We start from the raw sequence: 12,053 nt of genomic DNA on the forward strand, positions 1-12,053 counted from the left end.
ATTTACGGGTTATAAATGTTAAAATGAATTATTAAATATACATGTAAAGATTTAATTATAAAATTAAAGAATTTTGAAAATTACAAATTGTGTTTAAATATAAAAAAAGAGCTTATGATTTGGTACGTAATTTAAGTTTAGAGTTATAGTGTTTAAAATATAATGTTAGAAAATAGCTTTTCTTAGCGTTAGAAAAATGCTATTATATGTCTTTGAAAGTATTATGGAAGCCGCTTAAATAACTTTTTTGGCGCTTAAGTATAATTTTTCGCTAAGTATTGGTAAAACGAGTGATTTATATTCCCGCTCACTTAATCTTGAAAATAGCATTAATTAAGTGTTATTTTAGGTTTCACTCTATCATAGCGTTTACCGAATGCTATTGTATATTACAGAAATTTCAAACACACCTACGATAGCAGTTCAGCAAAACGTGCTATAACAATGTGCTATAAATGTGAACTTTTTTTTTGTAGTGAATCTGATGACATGGAGAAGATGAATGATAGAGAGGACTTGTTTTATCTCTTCTTCTTGCCACCTTTGCCTAACTTTGAAGAAGTTCCAGCGGTTAAAGTTGTGGCTTGAAGTTCCTGCTTCTTCACTTTCTGAGATTCCTGCTTCTTCACTCTCTCTGGATGCCTAGGTACCAAATCTGCAATTTTCTGCATCAGTTGCTTCCCTGCAAACATATATCAAAACATTGACCACATCATATGTCTGAAAGAACACCTTGGAGTGTCGAGTCATTTTTTGCAAAAGCTGGAAAGCAAGATGGATATCAAATATTCACTCTTTCATGTGCATGATGATAGGATTGAAGCAGGAAAACACCTGAAGAAGAATACATCTGGACAAATAGTTTTATGTCCCTCATTTCTGCGTGTTAAGATCTAGCTAGCTATATAGATCCAACAGTATTAATCACAAACACATCAATATTGTTGCAAATTGCCAAATAAGAAAATGAAATAAACAAGTATTTCTGAGTCTACCGACATCATATGCAATGTCATCACAGAAAAAAAAAACAAGAACCTATAAAAGGATGAACTGGACAGATAATTAGAGAATATAGAAATAGATAAACATATATCAAATTACAGTAACAAACATAGAAGTTTAACCAGTCAGACAAATGCTACAACATGAAAAATAACGTGAACTTCCTTATTCATAAGCTCGCTATGTAAAAACCATATGACAACTTGTGTAATTACGCTGACCATAAATGAAAATCTTGGGGGATCACTGAGAGGATAGCTTATAGAGCCTCCGAATCAAAGGTTGAAAATGGTGCTGACATTGACATAGTTTGAACAGATAAAGAAGGTTAAATCAAGTAATATGATGAGATTATAACATTGTTCAAAAGTCATATTAGAAACTAGTGTTGAACAGCAAACTACTTTATAGATAACAAGCAAGCTGGAGACGTACAACATTCGCAGGAAGGCTGGACACATCCACACATGATTCACAGGAACATACGTTAACTATTGTAATACTACAAAGAAAAAAAAAAAAAACAAAGCAAAGCAAGAATACAGATGCTGAGGTGGTCTTACTTGAAGTAATAGCAGGATTGAGTAAAGTTCCATCCTCCCTTTTTCAACTGCACTCTCACTCTTCCTACTTGCATGAAATCACGGGGTACGCTTTGTCAATCTGAGAATAATAATACCCATAAAGAAATAAAATCAAAGACACACACACAAACACATGGAGACTAGTGGATGAAGGGATGTACCTCGACAGCACTAGGGAGCTTCAAATGCTTGCAACAATCACTAATCTCAATGCAGTTAGGGTTCTCACATGCTTTACTCAAACTGATTCTCCTTCCTTCAGCAACACTTTTCTTTGAGTTAATGTAGACTGGATACATCACTACCCATTTCTTGATGTTGAGCGTTCCACCATCCATTCACAATGTCGATTTGTTACGATGCAACAAACATTATACAAAAAATATGAACCCAACATTATACAGATCTGCTTAAATTCCCCAGCATCGTTACACATGCGCGAGCGAGAAATACGAACACAATTTTTTTGTTCAACGTTCTGACACAAAGAGGAAGAGAAACGAACCAGATATTGGATTCGGAACTCAAGCTTTTGGGACTGAGATTGCTGCTGATCAGAATATCGTTGAGGCAGAGCAACGAAGGAGAAAAATTCTGAGACGTTTGACCTTCAATTGATTTTGACTAATACGGTCATCTAAATTTAACCGTACCAAACCAGATTAAACCTAAAAATGTGAATTCTACTTAACCGGTATAAACCTCTTCGAACATTCTTCTCCTCAGTTTGGCAGGGATCCATTTCTATAGTGCCCTACTACCTCCCCTATCCCCTCTATATTAATGATAAACATTAAAAAAAAATTATACCCTTAAATTTGTACTAATTAAAAAAAAAAATTGTTTAGATCTCAATTAATTATAGTGTCAATTAAACTTACATGGCTGACAGCATAAAAATCAATTGAAAAAATTAATAAGTCCAAAATTTATTGATAGAAAAACTTATATTAACCAAAAAATAAATGTATATGATAAACTTAATACTTGGCGATCTTATTAATTTAATACTTGGACTAATATATATATTGTATATGAAACACAGTGAAACACATTTTTATGATTATGTCGTTCGAATATGATCATATCATTCATTCTACAAATCATTCGCATATGGTTTCGTTTGGAATTTTGATCCTAACATGCGTTATACAAATCACAAAATTAATAAGCAGTCCAATGTGGGTTTTTTTGTATAATAACATTATACATTGTCTACAATCAGTCTAAATTCATTATAAAGCCGAGGAATAGAGTGTGATCTTTGTATAATATTCAAGCAGTGGTTGTATCAGAGTATATAGAACGATGGAATATATTTTAGACCAATATCAATGGAAAATATAATGGATATTATACTATTTTGATGTTGGTTAAGATTTGTTTAAATTTCAATTTAACCGAATGGTAGTCAATTAATAATATCATTGTATCAAATTTATGGACCATGTAACACACTCATATAATTAGGGGAATTTAGGTAATTATATATTATGTCTTTAGTCATTAAGGAAATAAATAAATACACAAAGCTAGATCCACAATCTATTTTATACATCGAAAATATATGCTTGATCGTCATTTAACCTTGAGCAAAAAATGGTAATTTATATTCAATTCTAATAAACCTTTGGCACCAAGTAATGTCATTGCCCAAAAAAACTCGGAAGCTAAGGAAAAATATATATTCGATGTACGAAATAGTTAATGCTCTTATACGTGAACTTAAACCTAACAAGCAATTCTATATAAACTAGAGCTTCTTCTCAAACGAAACCATCTTTTCGAGCTATTTATTCAGCTTCAAATTTAAAGCAAAAAAAAAATATCATCTCCAAATATCAATTTAAAAATCAGGTTTGTCAATTGTTTGTTGTCTTAATATGGCCCATAAGTATCTTATTTACTAGTTATATGTTAACCCGATCTGTATTTTTTATATAGGGGATTTTCCATTTTATGTTTTTAAATAAAAAATTAACGTTAACATTCCAAATTCTTACGCTAATTTTCAATCATATACAAATCTTAATCATCGATAAGTTAATATAAGAAAGTAGAAATACTTTTATTAGTATGACTTTAAAATATCCAATAAATTGGCCCCATAAGAAATTCTAATGTTTGATACACAATTCCAATTATAATTATTCTCCGTCCAATGTATAGATGATTACACAAACAATCCAAAGTTTTTTTTTATATATATATATATATAAATAAACAATTCATATACAAATCTTAAATTTGTCAAAACTATATGTTGTATATTTTAATTTCAAAAACTCATCTTCCTAGATTATTCTATACTAGGAACATGTCCGCAGTTTGCGCGGAATATTGTTTTATTGTTGTTAAATATGATATTTGGATGTTATGTGGTTGTCTTTATTTGTTAAGAATATTATTTAATACTTTTATTGTGTTATATAGTAGTTGGTGATAGGTCAATAAATTATGCTTTTTTCCAGTAATGTGTTGTTGTGTGTATTATAGTACTTGTTAGTGTGAGTTTCTCATGTAAATCATATTGAATTTCAATAACTTTTCATTTAGCCATTTGTTGATTTTAAGATTAACGGTTTCTGTATCAAAATTGTATTTTATTTTTTCATATTTTTAAACATTACTGTTTTAACATGTTTTTTTACCCTCTCCCCAAAATTTGACTTTGGACCGTCACCATCTACGTATGTCGCTTATCTTTCTGGTGTATTGTGCTTCTCATCATCACCGAAAAAAAAATCATCTTCTTCCTTATATTTTGGCTGATGTTAGTAGCTACATTTCCTTGGGTTGGGTCAGAGTTTAGTTGTCCTTGATGTTGTCTTCCACGTCATTGGCTTGCCATCGATCGTCCATGCTTGTCTTGGTTTTCAAAATCTAGTTTTTTGTGATCTAACTCATAAGCTCTTTTTCATAGCTTAAGGACAGCTCAACGGTTTGTTGATTTCTTTTCTTCTCTCCTTCCCTTTCTGTTCTCTCATCTCGTTGCAGATTTCATCACTGCTCACGTCTTTGGTGGATGTCTCTTTCGCCATCTTTGCCACTCCATGTTAGGATAGTATTTTCCTCCTATGCTATGTGGTCTTGGAAGGTTGTTTCTTGTCTCAAGCTTGGGCTCTTGTTTTTCAGTGGTTAGCTTCCATTCTCCCTTCCTCAGGTTGTTTCTCTTCGTCCCCTGCTTCCCTTGGTATTGGTGACGTAGTTAGTCTCTTGGAGCTTTGGTTGTTTCTATCCAGAGCTTTGTGGTTCTTCTCCGCCAAGGGTGCCTTGTATGTGCTTGTTTAGTTTGTGAGGTCATTCTTACCTCTTAACTGGTTGTTGTGCTTCCGGTGTTTTAGGCATGTGTCTTTCTGCTTGGTATGACTTTGGGTTTCTTCATGGTTCTTTGCATTGGTGTTTGATCACGCTCATTTGTGTTCGGTAGATTGCTTTGTTTCAGATTGTTATATTTTTATGCTTTTCTGACCTCTACTTGTTCTGGTCAAGATACTCTATGTCAGGTCAGGTAAGTTAGTCTTTGGTTTTCGATATCCTTTCATCTCCGAACTTTTATTTAGTTAGTGTTACCATGATATTTTTTTTTATAGATTGTTCCACCAGTAAAAACAATATCTTTTTTTTTTTAATTTAACTATAAAACTGGTAAATATCAAATGTGCCCTTACTGAAACCAAGTATTAACATGATCCAACCTACACTACTTGATCCGACCCACTACGACCCGGAAGCTGACCCGCATGTCTCTCTAAGCCCTAGAACTCAACAAACTCGATGAAGTCCACCGCATCCACTGCGTCTTCTCCGGTCTTCCCTTAGTCCGTCATCCCCATTTTTTTTTCTCTCTTTCGTCATTTACCCCAAATCGTTCACGTAACCCTAGATCCAACGAAATCGTTCTGATATCAAAGAATCAACCGACAAAATTGATCAAATCAATTGCTCATGCTCTCCTATCTTCGTCTTCCATCTCCTTTTTTCATTGTCGTCTCTTACGTGTAATAAGTATGTTATTTCTCCCATTTTTTATTAAATTTAATCTGGGTTTGAAAGGATTGTGATTGTTTGGTTGAAAATCGGTTAGGTTCAGGTTAAAGCGAAATTTTGGATATGAATTTGCGGTTAAAAGTTATTGTTAATGGAGACTGAAACTTCGAAATGTTTGGTTTTAAGTTTATGTATACTGAAATTTTGGTTTCGGTTTTGAGATTAGTGTAGTAATGATTGTCGATTATGACCATAATTTAGGGATTTCCATAATTTAGACTAACTGTTGGATCCCTAACTGTTTTGGCAATAGAATGTTTGATTTGTGAAACCGAATTGGTGATTGAGTGATTGAATGTTTGTGCTATGGATTTGTGTAAGATAATTATTTAATGATTGAATGGTTTTGAGATAACAAACTAATGACTTTGATGATTGTGTTTGAATGTCTGGTGATTTATTTCGGTATAGACTGAATGTTTGTTGTTTTTGGATAATCAGAGGATCGAGATAATGACCGGCCGTAGGAAGCGTGGAGGGAAGAAGCAGAATAATAACGACAAGGAGAAGTCCACAAGAAAAGAGGATGTCCCAAGAAACGTTTCTCTTGTAGTAGAAAAGCATGTAGAAGAGCTTTCAGATGGGAATTATAGTGATGGTGTCTACAACATCTCAGGTAAAATACTTCTTCAGTTGTAGTTGACAAAATTGCTTAAATTAGGCGGATATTACTGCTGTGACTATTTCTGTTAGCTGGATGTATTACTGGTTTAACTAGTTATACTAGGACAATTATTGTATGACTAGTAAATAAGTTTTAATATAATGTTATCTGGTTTGCAGGAATGCCAACCACTGCCACCTGGTGCGCTAGACTTCAAGAACACGGAGTTCACCAAGACGTGTAAGATAAAGAGCAGGTGCTATGTGAACAACATGGTGGAGATCATGAAGAAGCCTAAGCTTAAGCCTGAGCTGGAGTGATTTGAAAATCACCCTCACTTTTTCCATTTTGTCCACATGCCCGATGAACCAAACTTGAAGCTCCTGGGTATGTGGATGCGTCTACTGCGCATGATTCCTTCACACGAGGGAGAGGACAATGCTTGGTCTGAGGTTTATAGTGTGCCTGTCCGGTATTCAATGAGAGAGCATTGAGTAAACTTTTCAAGAAGTTTTCTGGCATAAGATTTTATTTTTTAGAGAAAACTTCAAAAGGTTATAATCGTAAAAGTGACTCAAGTTTTTTGTTTGGTCATATGGTGATAGTTGTTGTTTACTATAATTTTAAGTTAATTTTCATTTAATTAAATTTGAGATATAAATTTGCATTTGAATTCAAGTTTTGGGTCATTATTACGAAGTAATTTTTTATTAATATAAACCAATTAGTTTTCTCAATTCATTTTTTAGTTTTGGGTATTTCCATAATATAGATTGTTTAAAAGAATATAAGAAGAAAGATATTGCTTATCATAAAGTTGCTTTTTGATAAAAAAAAATAGTGTTTTTCTCCATTCATTTTCAAAATTCAAATTATCTAAAAATATTTTAATTTGGGTATTTTGAGAATTCAAATATATTTCTCCATCATTTTAATAGAATTGGATAATATATAAATAAAATCAATACATCTCTAGTGCATGAACCAAAAATAAAATCCAAACAAAATAAATTATTTCTTATCACATTTTATTTGAATATGGAGCCAAAATGGAATTAGCCGGAAACTTAGTTGTCGCACTAGTGATGTTTAGTTCTGATTTTTTTATTAATTGCTAACCAATAATTAGACATTGTATAACCCAAAAGTATTTACTTCCATAATAACTGAAAACAAAATCTCCATAGATTATATGAATTTTGACAATAATGAAAATCAGGAATGGATTGATTGGGAAATAAATAATATAAAAACTAATATCATATATTTTATATAAGTAAATATATTAGTTGTAGATATGTATTTTAAATGATTCTGGCATATGTTTAAAATTTAATTTATTTCAAAAAAGAAAATTGATAAAAATTTCAACATAGTCTTTTTAAATATCAATATAGTATCTTAATGGAATTAATTTGTTGAAATTTAGTTCAATTTTATAATTTGATATATTTTTTTGTCTGAAAGCATATCATTAATCCATACTATAAAACAGGGTCACGATAACTATCTTTCAACATCTTTTGTAATAGTATATTCTAAAACTTAAAATTTGGCGAAAACAATGAAGTTCGCTTTTGTTCTTTTCATAGTTCTTGTATCCGGTAAATTATTATTATCTTTTTCCTTCTGAAAGCTGGTATCATATCCGGTAAACTCATATTTGATATGTATGAACGAACAAAAAAGAAGAAGAAGGAAATGTAGAGAAAATTACATCTGACATGCTTCAATCTGCGTTATTCTCAAATTTTCATTATATAGTAATTGTTATATTATCTCACACTGATTGTGGAAACCAAAATTTGCACTGTCGATTTCCGTTTAAATAAGGAAACTAGGAAAACCCTAACTTCCCAGAGGACCCAGATATCTGCTAATATCATACGTCAAGCAATCAGAACACGAGAATAGGCCTGGGTTCGCGGGTCAACCCGCCCCGCACGACCCGCTAACCCGCGGATTGTTTCTTTTTTTTTAGTTAAAATTTTGACCCGCTCAATCCGCAAAGAAATAAACTAATACCCGTACCCGCCCCGCTTTATTTTGCGGGTAACCCGCGGGACCCGCGGGTTATATTTTTAATTAAAAAAATAATTATTTAATTAGTTTTTCTATAAAATAATATATTTATAAGTAATTTTTTATATTATTTTTTAAAAATTTAATTATTTTAAAAAAAAATTAATTATTTTTCTAAAAAAAATCGAATTTTACAAAAAAAAATTTTTTTTTTTATATTTTATTTTATTTTGCGGGTTGGCGGGTATCCGCAAATCAAAATCCACCAACCCGCACCCGCCCCGCAAAAAATAGTCTTAACCCGCACCCGCACCCGCGACTTGATTTTTTCAAAACGCTCGACCCGCACCCGCCCCGCGGCGGGTGAAATGGGGCGGGCCCCGCGGGCTTTGATTTAAATTCCCAGGCCTACACGAGAATAACAACGATAAAGTATAAGAAATCAAAAAGAGAGCAAAATAGATCTTATTCCGAATCTGCTTATAAGCGTTTACAACAAGGTATAAGCCTTGGCTCGAGAGCTGTCGGCGAAATTCCTAGTTCTAGCAACCCTAAGACGGCTAAACCTAATTGATTCGCAGCTTGAAATAACAAAAACGGAAATTGCCTAAATTACTCTAAGTGCTAAGTTTGCTCTGAAAAGTCTCTCTTCATGCCTCTCGCCTAGGACTCCTTATATACTCGCTCCAAGGTCGATTTACGCTTTTACTCTTCTGCCCTTAAGCCGTTATAGCATAAAATAGAGATATTCCATTTTTTCCGATCTTCGTAATTATCTTCAAAATTTCGTATTTATCCGCGGAAACTTGACATTTATTTTTCCTTGCGCGCCAAGCGTAAACCGTGCTACGGCTTATGGGCTTTTGGTTAAGAAATCGTAGGATGGGCCTCGAGTCGTGTTTTAGGTCCATTTGGGCCGTCTTCCGACTCGAAGCGTTTACTGCGACTTCTTTCGATAAAGAACGAACTTTCCGCGGTTTTAATCCGCAAAGTTTGATCGACGATTTAGAATAGCGGAAAACATGAACCGATCTCGCTACGGTCTTCGGAAGATAGCATCGAAGGTTTTGACGAGAATGCATGGACTGGTGTCGTATCGACGTTTCGGAAAAGCTCGGTCGCTACGTAGCGACCGAGCTCGAGCCCGGTCTACGTATATATATATATATATATATATATATATATATATATATGTCTTAATAAGAACTCCACATAGATGTGTGCATCACCATATCAGTCATGGCTTTGGAGTATGTATAGTGGGGCAATGGCCATGGGCTCTTGGGTATTAGCGTAACTTTACTACACATCAATTTATTAAAAGATCAAATAGTTTAGTAAACTTATAATAAAAAAGTCCATACTCACCTAAACCTAATTAACCTATAAAAATAATAAATTAAACTTGTAAAGAGTTTCTTGAAGAACAAAACACGTGTTGTAAGTTATTGAGATATTAATTAATTTTGTTTAATTGGAACTCTATTCTCACAGAGAATATACTAAGACATATTTTATTTTGATGGTTGAAAATTTTAAAGAAGACACAGAGACTCTACCAGACTCGACTCAAATCCCAAACTTAATATTCTATATTTTGAGGTGGACAAAAGTAAGGGGCCTTGAATCTGTGAGTATAACTTATGATGGAAGAATCCGTAAGCTTGAAATATGCCACCTCCCTGACATCCAACATATAGACATGGTTAGGGCTCACGCCAGGAAAAGAGCTAGCACGGACACAAAAAGGTTCAGACTTTGAGAGGAAGATGGCGAGATCTCCAATGTCTTGAGTGTACACTGCATTTCCATGGTCGTCTACCTTGAACACCATTACACCTTTTGTTTTCAATTTGGTACCTTTTACTTTCAAACTGGTACCGTCCACGGTCTGTCTGAACAACTTGACCAAAAAAGTTTCACCAGTGGATCGAGATTCCACCAAGTGTTCGCTCGTGAAACAGGAGTGCATAGTCTCACGTTCAGCTTTGCTCAGCTCGGGAAGGTTGTGATATCGCAACTCCTGAAACTTGGGTGTGTGCTTGTCTTCGCAGAGATCCCATGATCCAATGAGTTGGCCTCCCGCTCCAGGTAAGCGAAACATGTTATGTCTCTTGGAGAACATGACACGGGAGGAGAAGAAACATGGGTTGTCGATTTTGATGTTGAACCACTTGGAGTTGCTTTGAGAAGCAGGTCTGCAAAAGCTGAGTTGGTGTCCCAAGAACTTGACAGCCACGACACAATCTTCTTCCTCTGGAGATAGTGAGGACAAGGAAACGTTGGTGATGATTTGGGTTTGGCAATGAGGCAAAGTTACAAGAGGAGGCAGCAAGATGCGTTTTGGATTTGCATCAGATGCAGCCGGGTTTAGATCATCATGGAGACGCAGAGTGCCTACGTCATGCATCAAAGAGGCTACCCAGCCGTGAGAGGACCCGATTGTTGTTACCGCTGCATCACTAGCATCGTTATACACCAACTCGACAGGCGCCTTTTTTATCAGTTTAGGAAAAAATCTAGTAGCATATGCAATACGGAGTTCTACATGATCCGGCCCACAAGGATCCTCGCCACGGACGAAACAAGGAGGGGTTTGCAGCGGAGAAGATGAGCGGCCAGCAGAGGCTCTTACCAACACCGGTTTTCGAATGAAGATCTTCGGAGAGTGGCTGAGAAGGAGAGACATGACTGTTCTTAGCTAAAGATAAGCAATAAATTTAAACTAAACAAAGAAGAAGAAAAAGAACCGTGACTCGAGAGATGTTCACATTATCTCCACCTAAATCCTTCTATAAATATAGAGCAAGGAACTTGGCCACCAAGTTTTCCATTAAAAATAAGAATAAATAAAAACTTCCATTTAGACAGAATCCTAATTGGATGTCGCTTTTAACGATGGTCAAACTCTCCATTAAATTGCTTTCCATATTTAATAGTCTTTTCTAAACTTTTATATTTAACAAGATATGAGTCTGTTGCGTTGCAACGGTTTTTGTGTGATGTTTTAATTTAATAAAAACTATAAAATAATAAATAATTTTATTATAGTTTTATGATTGTTTTTTGCATATGTTGTTTGAGATTTATTTTATAATTAAAACCATTTTTACACATAAGTTTAAGTTAATATTTGTATTTTATAATCATGGTACATAGGTGAATTGTTATAAACTTTGTATTTAGGATTATATATATATTTTTTTTTTTTTTTTTTTTTTTTTTTGTCATCAACAATACAGACTCATACTGACTCTGTAAACCAAACCGGGTAATCTTCATCCATGTACTTAGGATTATATAAAATACTATATTTAAAAGTTTAAATTGATCACAACCCGAAATAAGAAACTGAATAAAAAGAAATGAAAGTCGAATACACCAATCGAGTCAACGACAATATTATACATGTTTTTATGTAATAATTTAATGTTTTATTAAATAATTCTTTTAAATTTTATTTTGTTATGATTTTTTTTTAAAAGGAAAAAATTATATTTTTATAAATCTGGTTTTTATTTACAATTAAAAACAATAATATTGAATACTCTTTTACAAATTTGATTAAGATTTTAGAAAAAGAAAATTACTATCATATAATATAATACAATTATCTTCTCTGTAGAATTTCAGAAAAAATAGATTGCTATTAAATAATTATTTTTACATTTCGTATCATAACTAATTTTGGGAATTTACAAAACTAACCCACAACTTGACTTTAATCTCAAATATGTACCCAAACTTGAATCAAATGCAAAACTAACCTAAAAGCCTTGTGAAATTAC

At 33.5% G+C, this 12,053-nt stretch overlaps 1 protein-coding gene and 1 pseudogene across 1 annotated transcript; both read right to left on the reverse strand.

Moving 5' to 3' along the window:
* Positions 1 to 324: 324 nt before the first annotated feature.
* LOC125583907 lies at positions 325 to 2,191 on the reverse strand (annotated as a pseudogene).
* Positions 2,192 to 9,561: 7,370 nt separating this feature from the next.
* LOC125583908 lies at positions 9,562 to 11,013 on the reverse strand. The gene has a single exon (XM_048751472.1). It carries the CDS (start codon positions 10,952 to 10,954, stop codon positions 9,848 to 9,850), a length of 1,107 nt encoding a protein of 368 aa, XP_048607429.1. The 5' UTR covers positions 10,955 to 11,013; the 3' UTR covers positions 9,562 to 9,847.
* Between the last annotated feature and the right edge of the window lie 1,040 nt (positions 11,014 to 12,053).

This window comes from Brassica napus, chromosome C3 (genome assembly GCF_020379485.1).
Source record: "Brassica napus cultivar Da-Ae chromosome C3, Da-Ae, whole genome shotgun sequence".
Lineage (NCBI taxonomy): Eukaryota > Viridiplantae > Streptophyta > Magnoliopsida > Brassicales > Brassicaceae > Brassica > Brassica napus.